This window comes from Oncorhynchus keta, chromosome 12 (genome assembly GCF_023373465.1).
Source record: "Oncorhynchus keta strain PuntledgeMale-10-30-2019 chromosome 12, Oket_V2, whole genome shotgun sequence".
Lineage (NCBI taxonomy): Eukaryota > Metazoa > Chordata > Actinopteri > Salmoniformes > Salmonidae > Oncorhynchus > Oncorhynchus keta.
Genome location: NC_068432.1, coordinates 3051122 through 3073566, shown reverse-complemented (window position 1 = coordinate 3073566; position 22445 = coordinate 3051122). Strand labels below are relative to the sequence as shown.

At 40.7% G+C, this 22445-nt stretch overlaps 1 protein-coding gene across 2 annotated transcripts in view; it reads right to left on the bottom strand.

The window, feature by feature from the left end:
• Window positions 1-21301, bottom strand: part of LOC118390874 (septin-8-A) — a 36452-nt gene extending 15151 nt beyond the window's left edge. Inside the window, exons 1-9 of one of the 2 annotated variants that reach the window (XM_035781585.2) lie at window positions 21011-21301; window positions 12311-12425; window positions 11857-12052; window positions 10809-10995; window positions 9317-9478; window positions 4614-4710; window positions 2514-2682; window positions 2172-2304; window positions 318-487 (exon numbers count right to left, since the gene is read on the bottom strand). In XM_035781585.2, coding sequence (XP_035637478.1) covers window positions 318-487; window positions 2172-2304; window positions 2514-2682; window positions 4614-4710; window positions 9317-9478; window positions 10809-10995; window positions 11857-12052; window positions 12311-12425; window positions 21011-21040 — 1259 coding nt within the window. In that variant the 5' untranslated portion in view covers window positions 21041-21301. The remainder of the gene's footprint in view (window positions 1-317; window positions 488-2171; window positions 2305-2513; window positions 2683-4613; window positions 4711-9316; window positions 9479-10808; window positions 10996-11856; window positions 12053-12310; window positions 12426-21010) is intronic. The other variant, XM_035781586.2, reaches the window with a different exon arrangement.
• Between the last annotated feature and the right edge of the window lie 1144 nt (window positions 21302-22445).

Below are 22445 nucleotides of genomic sequence, written 5' to 3'. Positions count from 1 at the left end.
CAGAGAACCTGTCTCTCTCCAACTAGGAACTGCTAAGGTCAGGTATTTTCCATAAATCTGTCTGCTCATATTCATATAACTATTTCAGTGTACAATAAATACATCACCCTGGTATGGAATTTGGGGGGACGGAGGGGAAGGCCTCATGATCACGGTATATACTCTAAGTCAATCCACTGCTATCTGTGATCTCAATTCAATCCTTTGGGGAGAAAGGGAGGACAAAGGGACTTTGAAGCTAAACCATAGGGTAAGAGAAGATAAGGGAGGAATAAAGGGAAGGGAGAGCGAGTGGAAGAGGACAGGAACTTGCTTACTTTTTCTTGTCCTTGTCCTTCTTGAGTGGCTGGGCTAAGGACAACGTCTCAGCTGCAACCTTCCTGCGGTTGAAAGCGTTCATTTCCTCTTCCAGTTCCCGCCTCTTCTCCTCCACCTTCCTCTTCTCCTCCTGGTGCATATGCTTCAGCTGCTCAAATTTGCTGTGCAACTGATTGTGGCAGATAGATAAGATGTCAGGCCAAGAGGTAAAACTTGATTATCTACAAACCAAATATATCAAAAAGGTCAGCACAGGTATAAATATGCAGTTACATTTGATATTATGTAGGTGTCAATGTCAACATTCAGTACCAGTCAAAAGTTTGGACACCTACTCATTCAAGTGTTTTTCTTTATCTTTTACTATTTTCTACATTGTATAATAATAGTGAAGACACCACAAGTATGAAACACATATGGAATCATGTATAAATGTACAAAATCTATGTAGAAAATATATTTCACATTTGAGATTCGTCAAAGTAGCCACCCTTTGCCTTGATGACAGATTTGCATACTCTTGGCATTCTCTCACCCAGCTTCATGAGGTAGACACCTAGAATGCATTTCAATTAACAGGTGTGCCCCGTTAAAAGTTAATTTGTGGAATTTCTTTCCTTCTTAATGAGTTTGAGCCAATCAGTTGTGTTGTGACAAGGTGGGGGGGATATAGCGAAGATAGCCCTATTTGGTAAAGACCAAGTCCATATTATGGCAAAAACAGCTCAAATAAGCAAAGAGAAATGAGTCCATAACTTTAAGACATGAAGGACTGTCAATGCGGAAAATTTCAATAACTTTTAAAGTTTCTTCAAGTGCAGTTGCTAAAAACCATCAAGCGCTATGATAAAACTGTCTCTCATGAGGACCGCCACAGGAAAAGAAGACCCAGAGTTACCTCTGCTGCAGAGGATAAGTTCATTCGAGTTACCGGCCTCAGAAATTGCAGCCCAAATAAATGCTTCAAAGAGTTCAAGTAACAGCCATCTCAACATCAAATGTTCAGAGACTGCGTGAATCAGGCCTTCATTGTCTAATTGCTGCAAAGAAACCACTACTAAAAAGGCACCAATAAAATGAGACATGCTTGGGCCATGAAACACGAGCAATGGACATTAGACCGGTGGAAATCTGTCCTTTGGTCTGATGAGTCCAAATTTGAAATTTTAGGTTCCAATCGCCATGTCTTTGAAACTTGGAGAAGGTGAACGGATGATCTCTGCATGTGTAGTTCACACCGTGAAGCATGGAGGTGGTGGTGTCATGGTGTGGCGGTGCTTTGCTGGTGACACTGTGGTTTATTTAGAATTCAAGGCACACTTCACCAGCATGGCTACCACAGCATTCTGCAGCGATATGCCATCCCATCTGGTTTGAGCTTAGTGGGACTATCATTTTATGTTTTATAAAGGCTATTTGACCAAAAAGGAGAGTGATTGTGCTGCATCAGATGACCTGGCCTCCACAATCATCTGACCTCAAACCAATTGAGATGGTTTGGGATGAGTTGGACTGCAGAGTGAAGGAAAAGCAGCCAAAAAGTGCTCAGCATATGTGGGAACTCCTTCAAGACTGTTGGAAAAGCAAAAGCTGGTTGAGAGAATGAATGCCAAGAGTGTTCAAAGCTGTCATCAAGGCAAAGAGTGGCTACTTTGAAGAATCTAAAATGAAATAACACTATTGTTTACTGCATATTTCCATGTGTTATTTCATAGTTGTGATGTCTTCAATAAATTAAGAAAAACACTTGAATGAGTAGATGTCCAAACTTTTGACAAGTACTGTACAACTGAATCCTACATAAGACCCCCCCCACCTTCCTCCTCTTTCCCAGCCAGCAGCCACACCCTCACCTCTCTCTCCTTCTCTTTCAGCTCTGCCTCAGTCTCCTTCACTTTGTTGACAAACATCTGTCTCATCTCCTCCTCCTTCTTCTGCAGGTCTCCCATGAACTCTTTCCTCTTGGCTTCGTAGGTCTCCTGGAGGCTGTGGACAGGACAAACAAAGAAGTGGCTTACTACATATCAGACTAACTACAGCTTGGACTAACTCACAAAGAAATTGCCATTTTTAAAATCACTCACAGAGCATCTTTACATGTTGAACTCAGATTCATTGGTCTGCTTTCTTATAACATATGACTAAACAATTAATTTCAGTGTTTGTGTGTTCTGTGATCAGCCTTGCTGCCTCACCTGAACGGCTCACAGTCAGGGTCTGTATCTTTGAATCCCATCTCCTCCAGTTTGCAGCGGCGATAGAGCTCGTAGTGGCGGGCATGAGTCTGCTCCCTCAGGTCCTCCATGTTCACCCTGATCAGCATCTCACGCAGCTTCACAAAGTCACAGTGGCTCTCGTTCTCCACTGGACGGGACAGCACAGAGACAATGCAATGTCAACAAGACTATGTTACTAACTTCTGAGGTCACAGGCACCACCCTCAACCACGGTCAATGAATCTACATGAGTGATATACAAGTTCAATGGGTCCACGTTGTGGGACTCCTGAAATTGATTAATGATAAACTAGGTGCTGTAAGATAACTCTCCTCTCAGAGTAGGAGTAGCATCACATTAACTGAGGAAAGCACAGTACGATTGAGGGGAAAACATGGGGATATTTGGCAAGAGTAGTGTACATTAATTAGAAAAAAAAGGACAACGTTCAGAGGTTATGGTCCACTAACACAGAGTCAAAGAGTTCTCAGGCATCCAATCATGTGAGGACTGGAGCAGGAAGCCTTTCCTGCTTTTCACACTGACATAAGTGGGGGGAGGATTTGCCCAGAGGAAGGTCATGGACTCCATGGCGTCAGTGGTATACTGCAGGATATAGTGGAAATAAATACTGTATCAACCCCAGCTGTGAGCGCTGTGCTGGATGTAAGGATGTGGTAAAAAAAACTAAGTGCCAATTAGCACAGCGTTTAGTGTGGAACATGATCACTTTCGACATGAGTCACTACACCTTCAGTATACAGAGAACGTGAAAATACTTTGAGAGAAATGACATACACAGACAAATGACCTCCACTTTGAATTCTTTGGAGATGAGAAATGTGGAAGAAAATGGCTGACATCTGGCATCTAACAACCTCTCTGGTAAACTCTCCCCGTTGAGATCCGGGGTGCAATTTGCTGACCCCGGGAAACCCAGAGTTGCCAGGGCAGGGGAGAAACACATTACACTCTGCACAGAAATAGTTGGGAGGGAAGAAATACCAGCAGTCTGCCATCTGTCATAGTTGTCTGGGGTTCAGAGATAAGAGAGATATCCTGAGGTGAAATGTAAAAAAGCACTCAAAATACACACACACACACACACACACACACACACCCCGAGGGGAAGACAGAAGATCATCCAAAATTATTTCCAGATGATCTTCTGAACTTCCCAATACCTTTCTGATGTATTTTAATCACTTCAAACCACACTTTCTTCAGATTGAAATGCTTTCAAAAGTACGGTCAGACTGATTGGTAATAAGCCGTCATAGTCCCAATTCAAAAAGCAAAAACTGGCAGTTGCTCACATCACTTTGGGAACCTATGACTTAATCATTTTCTATCTAGCCTATAATTTATCACCCTATTGATTGATGGAAATCGTCTGCTACACGCTTAACCTATGAGGCAGGCTTTATAAATAAACCTAAACCACAGTCCTTGAAGGATTGTGGATTGGAAACAAGCCACAGGATAATGGAGAGAGCGTTCTGAATCAAACTCCCAGCTGGGTTCAAATATTAGGGTCACACTGTTGCTTTTATGATTTTTGTCTTGTTGCTTTTTGTTCTATGTTGCTATGTCTGTATGCTTCGTCTTGCTTGTCCTATGTTGCTATTTTCTATATTGTAATTGTTTTTAATAACCTGCCCACGGACTGCGGTTGAAAATTAGCTGACTGGCTAAAACTGGCACTTTTACTGAAACGTTGATTAATGTACACTGTCCCTGTAAATAAAAATAAACTCAACACTAAAAAAATTCTCACAACAGTGCTCAGTGACAAGATCAAATTACAGCGTTTAGCCATCCCTGTCGACCACAGCTAAACATCTGCAAACAAAGCAAACAATGTAGCAGTGTCCCTGTAGTAATACTACCAATAGATGTAGCAGTGTCCCTGTAGTAATACTACCAATAGATGTAGCAGTGTCCCTGCAGTAATGCTACCAACAGTGCATTCATCGGTCTCTGCCATTTTCCAAAGACACTAGGGACTGATTCCTGAACAGTGGTTCTCTCCTGAAATGAAAAGAAGCAAAAAGACGTACAGAAGGAGAGGTACTCACCTTGCACTACTCCCCAGGGATACTGCCTGGCCCGCACCGTTTTGTTCCCCACTTTGACCTCCTCGATGCTCCCCACCACAGCGAATGGGAGGTGAGCCTGAAAGAGTTCAGAGGTCAAGAGGTTAGTCAGGTTACAGATTTGACCAGAAGCAGCTTCCACGACACCCATCACTCTCACACAGGTTACACTTCCTTCCTCACAGCATAGCCAACATTTTTACTGGACAGGTCTAACTGCTTAGACAGATGTCCATGGAAGACAGGGGGAAAAAAAGCAGACATGCGATAAACTTTGGCTGTACCAACGTTGCCATAGACCACACAAGAGTAACTCTAAACAGTGTTGACATATATACGTTACTTCAGTTACTGTGTTTAACATCTAGCCAGCTTTATTTAGAAGCATGTCTTGTTGGTCTGATTAAACCTATGGGCCCGATTGCAACAGAGATGTGGAAGCTGCGGATTACCTGCAGGTTACAGCTGGATTTCTCAACGCTCTAGTACCGGGAGATTACAGAGCTCCAAGCTAAAATAACCCTGGTTGCAATGAAATAAAACTAGAAGACCAGCTGATCTGACGCTGTTACTGTCAAGCCGGCTTAACACTATAGACAATGGAAATGGCAATTGTCTGCGTTTACGACTCCCACCCCAGTGGAGAAAACATCCTATCAGGAACAACGAAATATAAATATATTTTTTTTTTTTTAAAGAGAAGAATGTGACATATTATGACTGGAAATGTAGCCTGTTAATTAACAATGGATTATAACTTTGCGAAAATAACGTTCTTGAAGATCAACTTTATATTAATTCATTAAAGTTACATGGATTGCAGCAACATGTGCGACAGACATTGCTTCTTCACTAAAGTACAATATGCCACAATAGGCCCACTGCCTAATTAATGTAGCACTATACGAAATGATAAGGTTCATTATTGACTTATCACATTCTATAAATAAATAATCTCCGCTGTCTGCACAATATTAGAATAAAATACAATTTGATTCAAAATACAACACAACCACAATTTTGTTTCAAATCTCAAATGTGTAGTTTACAGTTCAGGAATATTTATTTTTCCCCTCTTGAAAAGAAATGGCCATATTCGAGTCAGACAAGTAAAATCATTAACGGATTACATAAATAGTCAACTATTTTTTTTTATCCAACACCATGATGTTTTGCCATTCATAAATGTGCAGGGTAGGCTACATTGCTATTGTAGATTTGTTGTGATAAATGAGTAAATGAAATACTTTATTTCAGTTGTACAGAATGATTGTCAAATACATAAATCGCAAGATCAAATTGTTCCAATGATAATACCCACCAGAGCACGAAATCATCTTGAAAAATGTTGGTCGCAATCAGGACTAAAGATTATGACGTCCACGTTATGGAACGGTAAAATCGGTGGCGGGTGATGGTTGTAATTGAGATCAGATGTGTGGTTGATTTGAGCATGTAATGATGGTGAAAGCCCTTTCCACTCACAGCACGCGTCATTCCGAATACGAGTTGAATATGACAGAGTTCGTCATTGATAAGCGCCTAAATTGGAACACAGTGGCTGTACAGTAAGACGCTATACAGAGGTTCTCCACTTCACTGTATGGTTTTTGACCGACGGTAGTTATACACTTGAGTACCGTGCGCGACAAAAATATGTCCCTCCCCTTCTGCTAATTAAGATACCTTTTCACGTTTGTTGTTATCCGAGTGAGGTCAACGTTGATGTCATACAAGCAAACCACACACCCATGAGTCCCAAATGTGAACTTCACATTTCCATATTTGAAAACTACATTTGCAGTATCAATGATTATGATCGCTATGTTTGATCCACAGTTACAATGACGGGATGCGTTTGCCATGGAACACACACTCAAATGCACTCATGACTCTATTCTATGTGCAACAAAATTACAGTCGGTTTGTCTGAAATGCCTTCGAAAGCCTAACACTGTAAAATTGTATTTTAGAACTTAGCAAGCCATGTCAGCAATAGAATAAGTTTTTAAATGATGCCCACCTGACCCAGATTGCGATTTATAATGGACCATTTTTGGATTGCGTAAAACAGTAATTTTGTCTGATGGTGGGCACAGTTTGGAGAGATGAGGCCACTTATTTTTTTATTATCTTGCACCTACTCCCACATTTCAAATAATATACTTATGTTGCTGAACATATTTTCAGATTTCCTTATTGACCAATGCTGCTGTGAAAAGTACAGTAAAGGTCAAGTGCACATCAAATCAACAGTAATGTTTGGATTCATTCTTGTGTCAGGTGAACTGTTGTGTCCTCACCTTTGGTGTGATCATTTCCCCATAATCTCCAGTGGTCACCTTCAATTGCTACCATGCTTTTTATAATTCTCCTGTTAGAAACATTTCAATTTGGCCCTGTGCATATAGGTACACTTCCACGCGTGTGTGTAAGGGCATATCGAGAGATCCCCTGGCGATGATCTAGTGACCAGTGTTGGTGCAACTGGCCCATGGTCTTTATTGCTCCCAGAATGACCCTGGCCAGTGAGCCATCATGAGGAAAACATGTTCACCAGAAGGAACCTCAAGAATTAAGTGGCAAGCCAAAACTGGCTAGGGCCCAGGCACAGAGGTAATCTAGCCTGAACACAGCGCTATAGGTTGCGTCCCAAATGGCACCCTAATCCCGATTTAGTGCACTACATTTGATCAGGGCCCATAGGGCTCTGGTCAAAAGTAGTGCACTATAGTATATAGGTAATAGGGTGCCATTTGAGACACAACAATAGACAGGACAGAACAACAACTCCTGTTCTGTCTGCTCTACCAATGCCAGGCAGCCAATTAATTTACATCAGGGATGGGCAACTTTAATGGGGGTGGGGGCTGCAGTGGCTCGCGGGTCTGCAGGCCCACATCCATACCCACACACGCAGAACTGATTTGTGCAATCAACCTCAAAGTCTAAGCTGTTGGGGGCGGGGAGAGCCCCCTCATACCATGGATCATTTAGCAATTTGATTTAGAATTTTAGGATCCCTTTAGGTATCTTTTTTTGTGGGGTTAAGATATTGAATTTGGCCTTTAATACTATAGCCCATAGAAACACATTGAACAACACATTCATGAATTGCAAAAAAGACAGGCACAAAAATAAGGTTTAAAAGTGTCTGTCCTGTATCAAGGAGCAAGCTCCGGATATGACTTTTTGGACACATATTTAACCCCTTATTTTTGTTGCCACAAAACTACATCCATTTCTTTGTATGGGTTACTTTCAGACGAGTGACACTTGAGGGGGTCGTAGAGCAAAACGGAGAACACCATAGTGTTCATGAGTCTCCCCTTCCCTGGTCTCTAGATTAAACCGGCAGATTTTGATGGGGATGTTTGTATTACGTTACTGATATTGACTCTTATGAATTAAAAACGACTTAACACACAGTTCAGACACCGAATAGAAATTAAGAGAAGGCTGGCATGATTGAAAGCTTTTCTTAAAAGATGCACTATGCAGAAAGGGCTCTGTCATTTCCTGGACTGCTCTAGAGGAGATCTGCATGGAGGAATGGGCCAAAATACCAGCAACAGTGTGTGAAAACCTTGTGAAGACTTACAGAAAACGTTTGACCTCTGTCATTGCCAACAAAGGGTATATAACAAAGTATTGAGAGACTTTTGTTATTGACCAAATACTTATTTTCCACCATAATTTGCAAATAAATTCATTAAAAATCCTACAATGTGATTTTCTGGATTATTTTTTCTCATTTTGTCTGTCATAGTTGAAGTGTACCTATGATGAAAATTACAGGCCTCTCATCTTTTTAAGTGGGAGAACTTGCACAATTGGTGGCTGACTAAACACATTTTTGCCCCACTGTACATACATATTACCGTTCAATATTTTGGGGTCACTTAGAAATGTCCTTGTTTTTTTTGTCAATTTAAAACATCAAATTGATCAGAAGGATGAACCAGACTCGTGGAGGTGGAGGTTTCTGAGATCTTGGCTGATTTCTTTTGATTTTCCCATGATGTCAAGCAAAGAGCTGAGTTTGAAGGTATGCCTTGAAATACATCCACAAGTACACCTTCAAATGATGTCAGTTAGCCTATCAGAAACTTCTAAAGCCATTACATTTTTTCTCAAGCTGTTTTCCAATAATTGTCCAAGCTGTTTAAAAGGCACAGTCAACTTAATGTATGTAAACTTCTGACCCACTGGAATTGTGATACAGTGAATTATAATGGAAATAATCTGTCTGTAAACAATTGTTGGAAAAATTACTTGTGTCATGCACAAAGTAGATAGCAGTCCTAACTGAAGTAGATGTCCTAACCAACTTGCCAAAACTATATTTTGTTAACAAGAAATTTGTGGAGTGGTTGTGAAACGAGTTTTAATGACTCCAACCTAACTGTATGTAAACTTCCGACTTCAACTGTATGCATGTATGTATTACATTCACACAATTTTTTTTTATCTGCGAGCCGCCAGTTGCCCATCCCTGATTTACATAATAGGAAATAGCTGGCACAGAGAACGAGTCGTGCAGTTCTTCACAGTTCTCTACAGTTGGAAAATAGTACAAACGGAGGCAGTTTCAAAGGGAGGAAACTATGTGCAGCTATTAAAACCATACATTCCTATACAGTGAGGTTAACACTGAGTGAGTGTACAAAGACAGAGAGACTCACATTCATGGAGGAGTTGATCTCGGTGACTGCATCATCGTCTGTGGGGAACTGGTAGATCTGCACTCCGTTGCTCACCAGCTCACTCATGATCTTGATCTTGAATTTATGGAGCTCGCTCTTGGAGATTGTGTCAGCTTTAGCAATGATGGGTATTATATTCACCTGAAGGATAAAAAAAAAGTATATTTCTGGCCTTAAGATCAACTCCACTTGGTTTGCTTTGAGGTTATTCCTTCGAATTGAATATCTTCAGATATTCTGAAAAGTTTTGGAAGGGTTTCGTACAATTGTAAATCAAAGCATGATTAGATAAGATGCTGAAAAAAACGACAGATTTAGTCACCGACGTCTCTCGTCACCTCCAGGCTATATAGGATATAGTTTGTTAAGGTCAAAAGGAGGCCTTATTCGATGTGACCATTCACAATCATTTTGCTACAAAACAGATGTGGTGGTTGTTTTACATAGTTTCTTCCTTCCTTTACAAAAAGTCTATTGAGGTAAAAGAGCAGATACCCATCTCTAGAGTCCCTAGACCAGACCACCTTTTTAACTGTCACCGTTCCGGCTTAATAGCCTTTCTGGAAGTGTAAGTCAAACCCCATTGCCTGTCTGCTTTACATCATAGACCTTTAAATAAAAATATAAACTGATTTATAGTCTGCTCTTCGCCTCCTGTGAAAGGGTTCATTTCTATCAGCTCAGAGAGCGATAGAGCCATGCTGGAGGAGAGTATTGGCTAAAGTAAGCTACTATGCTTTGCTCATAACCACACTATCGGTTTGATATGCGTCACTGCATTACCAGACACAAACAAGCCTGTAATTGCCTCTCCACCACTCCTAGAACCGCTTTATAGTCTGTACAACCGGCCTGATATACAAGCTCTGTAAGGTTGTCGTTAATAGGGGTTTGAGTACCGTATGCATTGTCAGGTCCGTCTCAGCCTCTGAGTGTTTCACACATTTCACCCGCCCCTTTTGGGTAACTAAAAAAATAATTATAATTATATATATATAAGCTAGTTCTAACACTCCCTCTCCCTCACCCACACTTCAACTGCAATAGTGATGAGATGAATTCCACAAGTTTACTAATCGAGGCACCGACCATTCATGTTTCCAATAGGCTGAAATCAATGTACTGTTCTAAAATATGGATCTGCTGCCCAATACCCAGTTACTCACACGAAACCATGAACGAAAAAAGATCTTCATAGAAGTAAGAAGTTACAGCATCATACTTGCTTAATAATTCTGACCAATACACTAGGGTATGATATAAACCTCAGGAAATCCTATCCAATAAAATGCTATGTGGAATGTCTTTCGCTTCCTTTTCTAGGACATTGTGAGTCCCCAGACCTACAATGAATATCTGACTATTCTACAACTGAAATTCATACCGGTCAAAGTTAAATGGTTTTTAAGTCAAACAATAGGATGCAGTCGGTTTTTTGCCCACAAGGCATTGGTGGTAGTTGATCCTTTACCTTGCTGTCCAGTTTCTTCATGGTAACTAAATCCAAGGACTTCAGTGAATGCCCAGTGGGAGCGATGAAGTACAGACAGATGTGGATCCTCCCGTCGTGGTAGTTGAAGAGGGAGCGCTTGATTTTCAGCTCTTCCTGAAGGTAGTTTTCAAACTGTGTGTCGATATAGTCCACTATCGGTTTATAACTGCAAAATGAAAAGCAATGGAGTTATACGAAGTGTAAAACAAAGTTTGACTTTGATTCCTTTTGTTCCCACTATCCCATGTACATTCTTTGTTTCTTTCAAAGTTGCCAGTGGGGGTATCAGATGTCTGTGTGCAAAAATTATCTTTATTCAAGTATCCAGCATCTACTTGTGTAAAAAGTTTTTTTTTGTAATATTTAAGAGGTCACAGAGGTGAACATTTAATATGCCAGTGTGTTTAATCTAGCATTCTGAGGAAGTGAGACAAAAAAACAAAGTCACTGTTAAACCCTGGTTAGCTTGTGAAATCATGGACTAAAAGTACTAGTCACATCCCTGTGTCCACCACTATACTGTAGCTTGTAGGGTAAATAAGTGATCTAAAGGCTTGCCAAGAACATATCTACACAATGTTTAACCTCGACTTTAACGTCTCTAAGCTATTTTCCCAGAACGCGTCACTGATGACCTTTAAAGACTATTTGGGACGCATTATTGCTACAGCTTTTTCCCAAACAACATGAGTTACGGCCTGTTCCTCCCACTGTATCATTCAGGGGCGTGTGAGCCATCTTGCTGCGGAGATCACACAAACACTCAGTCCCACAGCTGTAGTTCAAACCAAGAATGTCCTCCTCCTCATCCTTCTAAACCCCGCTCCATTCAGGGGGCGGGAAAAAAATGTCCTGAAAAATTAGTGACCGTGCTTGTCTTGTCTACATTCCAGGCAATGTAAGCAATTTACTCTAAAAGATGGCATGTTATCATTCACTGTGAGTATGAAAAGGATAGAGAGACTCAATGGCAATGTTTCAATTAGTGAACAGCTGAAAGTAGGATTCTAAGCATCTGCTGCTTTACCTCTCCTCCTTGTTGATCTGATCCCCGAACCCCACAGTGTCCACAATAGTCAGCTTTAGGTGGACGTTGCTCTCCTGGAGGTCGTATGTTCTGGGCCGCATACACACGCCATTCTGGTAGTGGCTGGCCTCCTCGTTCTCAAACATTGTGTTAAAAAGTGTATTCATTAACGTCGACTTGCCAATACCCGTTTCCCCTAGGAGGCAAGAGAGGGAAAAGTGTTGTTAGGTCTCAATAACTCTCAGGGGAGGACATTCTTCTCTCAGCCTCTTCACAGCAGCAGTCGTCTTAATTCTCGTTCATATCAAGGACAGAAATAACCCTGGCTGCAAACCGAATGGCGCCCGATTCCCTATATAGTGCACTACTTTTGTCCAGAGCCCTATATAGGGAATAAGGTGCCCTGAGATGGTAGTGCTACTGTTACTGCACTACCATGTGGTTTGATACTCACCTACACAGAGGATGTTGAAGCAGAAACCCTGTGTCACCGATTTACTGACCAGCTGATCGGGAAGGCTGTCAAAACCAACATGGCCGCCCAAACTGAGGTTACGCTTTTCTTCATTCTGCAAAAAGAAAGTATTAAATAAATGAATAATGATGGCAGGGCGAGAGATATGCGAGGGGGTGAAAGCACTGAGAGAAAACATATTACTTGTGAATCGAGGACATAAGCAATATGAAATACCACCACCACATTCCATCTGTCCCCTATGCATATGCCATTTTCAGATAATACATTATACAGGACATGTAGCTCATCATAATGTGCCTTAAAGCTTAAATAATGAGATGAGCACTCTGGAGAGTGCTGAGGAGGGAGCTGGAGTAATCATTCAAACAGGAGGTGCCATCTCTGCACAGAGAAGAGACTAGAGATTCCAAAAATCAAGTGGGATTAATTGAGGTCACACAAAATAAATCTGGCAACTGCAACGGTTAGGGAGTGAGCCTACTCCCACCTCAGTGAACAACAGCTACTCTCTAATGATGAGTAATGGGGGGGACAATAATGTAGTCCCGTATCTTGCCCATCTCCATTGTGCAGGGAAAGCAGAGACACCATCTGGAGATCAATGGGCTCATCCACATGTGTCTGGCTTAGTCTTTCCTACTAAGGCTGCATATTTTCTTTGTCACCGGACACAGCCTAAGAGCTGAGCAGTGCAAGCAGGCCTGTGTGCAATTGGAATCGACTGAGGGCCACAAAGGGGATGCAAACTAACACAAAACCTGCTCCAGTGTGTTTTCTCAAGGATCATACAGAACTGCGGATGTGGACACGAACTCCTCAGAGATTAACTCTGACTGAATGCACACGTCACATAAGCTGAGAGGCATCCATCCTTCACACTAGTCAGGGAATGGAGTTTATATAGGAGTGCAAAGTAATAGTATAAGAGTCATGAGATAGTACCTTTCAGAGAGACTCTGGTTAAAAGAAAGGAAACACCACACTTCCTCTTGATCCAGTGATTTGCATGGGAAACGGCTGACCTCAGAAATATGTGGGGGCGATTCCAAAGTGACAGAACTTCGCTGAGATTTTTCTCTTTAAAATATATGCCAACCAAAAACCTTGAAAATCAATGTTAACAAACCATAAAACTCCATGCACAATGACTTTGCATCCGCACATTTTTTTACTTTTTAAATTGTTCAAAGTTTGTTAACTGAATCACAGTAAACCCTCCCTCTATGTTATTCTGGTACAAAGTGTTGTATCTGCACAGTTATTCCTGTAAATGTGTTTTTGTAAAAAGTTCAGTGGAAATTATTAAAAGTAATCCTTGTGCATATAGTCCTACAGTTTGTTATGAAATCAATGTTGTTGGTTTTTTGGTATAGAGTCGTGGCCAAAAGTTTTCAGAATGACACAAATATTAATTTGCACAAAGTCTGCTGTCTCAGGTTGTATGATGGTAATTTGCATATACTCCAGAATGTTATGAAGAGTGATAAGATGAATTGCAATTAATTGCAAAGTCCCTCTTAGCCATGCAAATTAACTGAATCCCAAAAAACATTTCCACTGCATTTCAGCCATTCCACAAAAGGACCAGCTGACATCATGTCAGTGATTCTCTTGTTAACACAGGTGTGAGTGTTGATGAGGACAAGGCTGGAGATCACTCTGTCACACTGATTGAGTTTGAATAACAGACTGGAAGCTTCAAAAGGATGTTGGTGCATGGGATCATTGGTCTTCCTCTGTCAACCATGGTTACCTACAAGGAAACACATGCCATCATCATTGCGTTGCACAAAAAGGGCTTCACAGGCAAGGATATTGCTGCCAGTAAGATTGTACCTAAATCAACCATTTATCGGATCATCAAGAACTTCAAGGAGAGCGGTTCAATTGTTGTGAGGAAGGCTTCAGGGCACCCAAGAAAGTCCAGCATGCGCCAGGACCGTCTCCTAAAGTTGATTCAGCTGAGGTATTGTGGCACCACCAGTACAGAGCTTGCTCAGGAATGGCAGCAGGCAGGTGAGTGCATCTGCACGCACAGTGAGACAAAGACTTTTGGAGTCAAGAAGGGCAGCAAAGAAGCCACTTCTCTCCAGGAACAACATCAGGGACAGACTGATATTCTGCAAAAGGTCAGGGATTGGACTGCTGAGGACTGGGTCATTTTTATTTTGAGTCATTTTCTCTGATGAATCCCCTTTCAGATTGTTTGGGGCATCAGGAAAAAAGCTTGTCCGGAGAAGACAAGGTGAGTGCTACCATCAGTCCTGTGTCATGCCAACAGTAAAGCATCCTGAGACCATTCATGTGTGGGGTTGCTCCTCAGCCAAGGGAGTAGGCTCACTCACAATTTTGCCTAAGAACACAGCCACAGCCATGAATAAAGAATGGTACCAACACATCCTCCGAGAGCAACTTCTCCCAACCATCCAGGAACAGTTTGGTGATGAACAATGCCTTTTCCAGCATGATGGAGCACCTTGCCATAAGGCAAAAGTGATAACTACGTGGCTCGGAGAACAGAACATCGATATTTTGAGTCCATGGCCAGGAAACTCCCCAGGCCTTAATCCCATTGAGAATTTGTGGTCAATCCTCAAGAGGCGAGTAGACAAACAAAACCCCACAAATTCTGACAAACTCCAAGCATTGATTATGCAAGAATGGGCTGCCATGAGTCAGGATGTGGCCCAGAAGTTAATTGACAGCATGCCAGGGTGGATTGCAGAGGTCTTTAAAAAGAAGGGTCAACACTGCAAATATTGACTCTTCGCATCAACTTCATGTAATTTTCAATAAAAGCCTTTGACACTTATAAAATTATTGTAATTATACTTCAGTATTCCATAGTAACATCTGACAAAAATATCTAAAGACACTGAAGCAGCAAACTGTGGAAATTAATATTTGGGTCATTCTCAAAACTTTTGGCCACAACTGTACATTTTATAGTGAAAAATCAGAGTCTCTGCGTAATTCCATTTCCATGTAATTGCTGGGAGGCTAGTAAACCTTGACAAGAATTGAAAGCTCCTTGTACAGTCCCTTGCTTTATCTGTGACAATACATTACAAATGACAAAGTACTTAAACAAAAAAAACATAATGTTAACATTAAGCCTTAGGGCAAAACATGGATCTTGGGACGATTTATTCCCAGACAAACTGACAGAGACCTCCAGTAGAAATTTCATCCCCACCTGAAGTCGATCTGCTTTAGTGAACTAACACACAACCCATCAGCGACACACTACTGCTGCTACTGGCACTACACAGAGTATAATGGAGAATTATTAGCACAAGGCTGCACAGGCTGCACAGGCATGGCACCAGGCATCCAAGGAAAAATAAAGTCTATGTTTTCTTTAATAAACACACTCGTACACAGAGCTGCCTGTCTGGCAGAAACTCATCCGTCTCTCTCGTCACACGCCGCTGTCCAAAAGGAAAGACAGAAACAAGACCGAGGAGAGGGGAGACAGCAGTGGCCATTTTACAAGAGCGACAGGAGCATACCAATCTGTTGGTGTCAGGAAATTCAGTTACAGCCAAATCGACAGTTTCATAGGTTTGTACATGCGTATGACATCAGATGGTGAGATATAGGAATCAAAATAACATGGATAATTGACTCCCCACACAGCCTAGGCTAATCAGTGTTTTACAACAGTGGATGTGACAGCCCAGACCTCCAGGCTGTACTGTGTTGTATGGTCAATATAAAACAGATTATGCAACACTCAGGTTACAAGAATCTGTCCCAAATCGTTCTACAGAGAATGCTAGAAACTTCATTATCATGGGGATCAGTGGCGGTCAGTGCCGTTTATGATGAGGGGGGACAATTTTTTTTCCAAAAGCATTGCCTTATGTCTTTTACAGCATATTGGATGACGGTCATTCATATTGCATTCACCCAGTTCAATGTAACATCGATAGGTTTAGGCTACTATATGATACTCTAATTTTCCCTTAACCCATCATGAGGTTGCTACACCCTAGCCTATGAATGAAAGTTTACAACGTAGGTGCACACAGGTGGAGAGAATTTTGAGGTGACAGACAGTGACACATTCAATACTGCCTTGCACACACATGCCTGCATCTAGCTCATCTAGGGTGTCATCATTAGTCCAACAGTTGCAAACAAGACTTTCTACTAGACAATTTCTCAGGTACTTTTATCCATTTCGTTTGCTTCAGTTTAAGAAATGTTTTTCAACAGAATTAATACACCCCTGATCACATGTAAACACAGTTCACTTTCATAGCAGCCACGTTGTATTCCTTCTCTCACCTTTTCTCCTTCGTTTGTGGACTTCAATGCACAACACATCAGCTGTATGTGACCAGGCAAAAAAAAGGCTTGCCAAACCATGTCATAACCGCTGCACACAGCCTACATCGTCATCACCTTATTAGCTAAAGTAACATCCTAGTCAACATAGCTAATAGAACTAATGCGTTAGTAAACCCGCCACAATCATGCAGTAACATTACAGTGTATAGTCATTAAGCAGTTCAGCATTTACACTGGTGGGCCCCGGTGCCAATAAATTAATAAAACCAAAAGCTTACCTTGACTTGGAAGACTTCCAGTGTTGTGTTGGATAGTTATAGGCAGCTAGCTAACATGGCATTCCTCTGTTTGATCCAGGTGTTTGAGTAGACTAAACTAACTATCTGTATTTGCTAGCTAAGTAAGTGAAACTGAAAGTGTGGAAAAAGACAAAAAAGACCAAATCTCTCTCACTTCTTCATTTTTGAAGAAATTAATTTGTTGAAAACTGTTCAACTATTGTCTTTCTCTGAGTCAACTATTCACATTCTATGTACTGCAGTGCTAGCTAGCTGTAGCTTATGCTTTCAGTACTAGATTAATTCTCTGGTCCTTTGATTGGGAGGACAACGTGTCAGTTCATGCTGCAAGACCGCTGATAGGTTGGAGGACATCCTCTGGAAGTTGTCATAATTACCGTGTAAGTTTATTGAAGTGAGTGAGAACCAAGACCCTCCTAGGTTTTTATTGAAGTCAATGTACCAAGAGGAGGACGGAAACTATCTGTCCTCCGGCTTCACCATGGAGCTACCCTACAGAGTGCTGTTGAGATTACTGTAGACTTCCATTGCAACACAGTGTGTTTTAATCAATTATTTGATCACTTGAATATATTTAGAATAGTTTTACCTAAAAATTCAAAAATATTTAATTTCACTGAGGATGGTCCTCCTCCCCGTCCTCCTTTGAGCAGCCTCCACTGATGGGAATAAAATACTGTCAAAGAAAAAGTGGATATCCAAGAAAATAACACTACTGGTTTGCAAGCAGCAGATGCATATCTAAAATAGGATTACTAATATGCATCAACAACAATTTTTTTTTTTTTTTTTTAAGTGTCAAAACTCATTAGCATGCCTTTCATCTCAAGGCAATGTGCGTGGCCCAATGGTATGCATTATGTTGGCATCATAACACATTGATGTTCTTAGGGGTCAGTAAGCATCAAACATTCTACAGCCGCTACGGGCAATTCATTATATAAATCAGGGCTAAAATAGATCGCTGTAGTACAATACGATCAATGCTCCCCTACAACTCTTGTTTTATTGTTTTGACACTGATTGTTTCACATAGCTTTCTGCACCCTAATTTGATCAACCTATCAATGCAATCAACCATACATCCTCCCCATCAACAACCAGTCATAATTAACAGTGCCCTTCAAACAAATCGTCTTGCTTGCATCGTAGGCTACAACATAAAACTTGGGTAGTAAATAGGAATGACACAGTTGTTCCTCACACCAATTTCACTGCATTCCCGATACGCAAATCTAATCATTTGGCTTGATCATTCTGTAATCACTGCCCCTACTGGGCAATACAATGGAACCTATGGGGAGTACTGTATCTGCATGCAATCTGCAATTTAGGAGGTGTTCTCTCTTTAGGGTGAAAAATCTCCCTTCCCCAAATCAAATGTGACAAGTTGAGGAAGGAGTGGCTCCTCTGTTAATCTACTTATCCAAGCAATTTAGTGCTTACTGTCTAATTCAACAACTCAAGGAATGTGTGCTTATGGATTGGCTAAAAGTTCAATCAACACTGTGGACCTGTACCAAAAAAGCTTATCACACCATCTTGTGTGGTGTCTTTGTAGCCTCATGCCTCACACACACACACCACACCATTCATATTTTGCATTGTTTTTGATGACATGTAATCATAATCCAGGTTTAGGTTTTGGGTAGCCTGAATCAGTGTTAATTTCCCCAACAATAACTATAACGAAAAATACTTGTCAATTACCCATTTTTCCTGACTAAAACTATGACTATAACGAGACCCATGGGAAAAAAACTCAAACAATGTAACATTTTAGAAGTATAGTAATACTTCCGGCATTTTTTAATGCCACTGTTATTTGGCCCCCTTGATTATGATTATGAGAAAATCAGAGCTATAAATTGTTTAACCTGTAGTCAAAGCTCCATAGCCTATATAGTTAATTATGGCTGGCATTGGTTAAAATCTGCCACAATATCAATGTTGCCAGCTAAGGTACACAAAGGAATAATAGGCCTAGTTGGACATGGCTATCTGAATGTGCCTAAATATTCATAATTTAATATAAAAAATGCACTAACTTGTGATTAAAATGGTTGTGACTAAAACTAGACAAATTGTCCAGAGTTTTAGTCGACTGATAACTAAAACTAACAAAGGATGAAATTACATAAACATGGCTAAAACAAACAAAAAAAGGTATTTTAAGACTAAAACTAGACCATCTAAAATAGCTGCCAAAATGAACACTGCCCTGAAGACCATACGTTGAGTTACATTGAGTTCTACAATGGGCATAAATGAGCATTTGGATCAGGAAAGTTTAATCTCACAACCTCTAAAAGACAGAATTTTGAAGAAAATGTTTTAACCTACTTTACCGGGTTGTCCGTGTGGTTGGTCGTTTTGCGAGTTGAAGTGTGAGACTGTATCCATAGAAAAGTATAATTAGTTAACCAATTGCTACCCGGACTATGTGCATGGACCCTATTTGCAATAACTCTTGACTCATCACATACGCTGCTGCTACTGTTTTATCTATCTATCCTGTTGCCTAGTCACTTTATCCCCACCTATATGTACATATCAACCTCAATTACCTTGTACATAGACTCGGTACTATTACCCTGTGAATATAGGCAAGTTAATGTTACTCATTGTGTATTTATTCCTTGTGTTATTATTTTTCTATTATTTCTATTTTTCCTCTCTCTCCATTGTTGGGAAGGGCCCGTAAAGTAAGCATTTCACTGTTAGTCTACACCGGTTGATACGAAGCATGTGACAATCATTGATTTTATTTGATTTAATTACTTCAACTTTTCAAAGCGCTTGGTAGTGCGTTCAGATTTCCATCACCCGAAGTATGTACACAACGTGGTTCTGCGCATGTTTCAGATCATAGAAATCTGAACTTCGTACCAGCACTTTGAAAAGTTCATGTAATTATACTTTCCTGTGGATATATTCTCACATTCCTACCTGCAAAAGGACCAACCGCACAGACAACAGGTAAAGTAAGTTCAAATATGTTTTTAATTCAACATCCTGGCTTTTAGAGGTTTGGAGAAGAAATGTTGAATCCAATGCAATTCAAAATTGTATCTTCAGGATAGGTTTTGGGATGCATTCAGAGAGAAAGAACTACTACATCAGGGCTCCCAAGTTGCGCAGCGGTCTAAGACACTGCTTCTCAGTACTAGGGGCGTCACTACAGACCCTGGTTCGATCCCGGGCTGTATTACAAACGGCCGTGATCGGGAGTCCCATATGGCGGCACACAATTGGCCCAGCGTCGTCCTGGTTAGGGGAGGGTTTGGCCGGGGTAGGCCGTCATTGTAAAATATGAATTTGTTCATAACTGATTTGCCTAGTTAAATAAAAAATAAAACATCATTTTAATAGTGCTCAGAAACAATGAAGTGCTGCAAAATATATATAAATAAAAACTCTTCAAAAAAAATACCTGAGTTATTGAGAATTGAATTGGGCTACTGAACAAAAAGATGCCCATCTTCCCTTCAAAAAGGCAATTCAATCTCCATCATAACATTAAATCATTAGTATGGAGGCTAGCCTAAGCATAATTTTAGACTGCCTAAACAGGAAGTTCCAATGTAACCACATTGTGTCTCAAAGGAAAAAGGTCAAATCAATGATTAGATAAAACCAACCAATGATTAGTAAACAATGTTGCTACATTGTAGCTAATATGGGGTAGGCTAAATGCTTGTCCAGGGAGATTTGGAGTCACTACAATTTCCTGTAGGTGCCATACCGTGGTATGAGCAGCTATCAGCTGGTGTAACTCAATGGAGGAATTACACCAATGCACATACTACCGGTATATGCTACTATCAATACAGCAATAACATTATGCCTTTGTATGTAGTCAACTCATTACAAAACTCGCAAATAATTAATGAGCCATGTCCTGAGCACAAGACCATCAAACAATCCAACGTGAACACTTATTGAGAGAAATCACTTCCACCATCTCTGCTCACTACAGTTAGTCCACATAGCCCACACTCCCACGAAGAATTGCAAATTCCCTTACATAGATGCATATTGCGATACGCTGATAGGCAGAAAACTGTATTAGTGTACTTACGGAAAATATGTCTACATCCGTAGCAGCCATGGTGCGGAATGTATACGTTTTAACGCCGAGCTAGGCAAAAGGGAACTAACTGCCCTCGTCTCACTCTCTCCGTAAACTGACACAGGGGAACGAGCTTGGTAGTGCTTCCAATATGGCCACTTCCTGGAAACTCCCATTTGGTTTAGGAATGCTGTCGGAGGTATGCAAGCGACGACAGGACAGCGCGCTGAAGATTTGGAACGGTTGTTATTATCTTTGCAGATGAAGAAACATTTTCAACATTCTATCATTGACGTTCCAAGCGCTGATGATTATGAAAAGCCATCGATAAGCTTTTGCCGTGCAGGTCACTCATGGGATTTGTAGTTTGGAGAGCTTTGACTGCAATACCTGATTTGGCCTGCAAGAGCGTAAGAGGCGAAGCGAGAGGATTTTCCTGCGCCCAAAATTTGTCCGAATGAGATAAACCCTTTTTTGTATGGAGGTCTATGATAGAGTGTCGAATTACGTGAGGCTTATTTGATAGAATTATAAGTCTCGTTATGTTTAGGCTGTTACAAATGTACTGATATACACACAAATAATGCATTATCTGATGAATCGCTTTAGAAAGGGGCACAAGACAGGGATGAATGACCTCTCTCCCACCAGTTTGCACTGCCCTTATAGAAAAAGATTGCCGTTTTGAAACTGACAAAAAGTGCATTAACTGCAGTCAACTGTTGAATTTTGGATGTAGTAATTGCAGAATAACTGTGTTGTACTGCACTCTAAATGCAGGTACACTGCAAAATTACTGCAGTAAAAAACTGTTATTCTGGACCCAGTATTTGCCGCGTACAACAGTTATACTGCACTTTATAACTGCAGTTGTACTACAGGACCCAAACCTAACACGTATCAGTATTGGTAAACATGAACATAAACTAAACTTATTTGCAGAATAGTTCCTGATATTCCAGACCAATATTGAAAACGCAATGCCCCCCTTGCAAAAAAATATGTTCAGAATACTCTAAATGCTCTGTATATAAAATAGGGAAAATAACAACTCTTGATCTCTACGGCAACCCTTTAAGTGGGCCACAATAACATATCAAATACTTAGGATGGCTTAATAAGTGACAACAAACAACAAATATATAAAGATAACTTTATCCCATTACTCAACCATGCGTAAACAGATCTAATTCAAACAAACAATCTTCCCATAAATCTTACAGGCAGAATAAACCTCTTCAGAATGGCATGGCTCCCAAAGTTTTTATATTTATTCTTGGTAATACCCATGACCACACGGAGGACATTCTTCTAAAAGTATACTAGGTCATAACAGACTTTATATGGTCAAATACAACTCATAGAATAAAAATGGAAGTTCTACATCTTTCTAAATCAGAGGGTGGTTTTAACCTTCCAGACTTGCAATTGTATCAATTTTGCC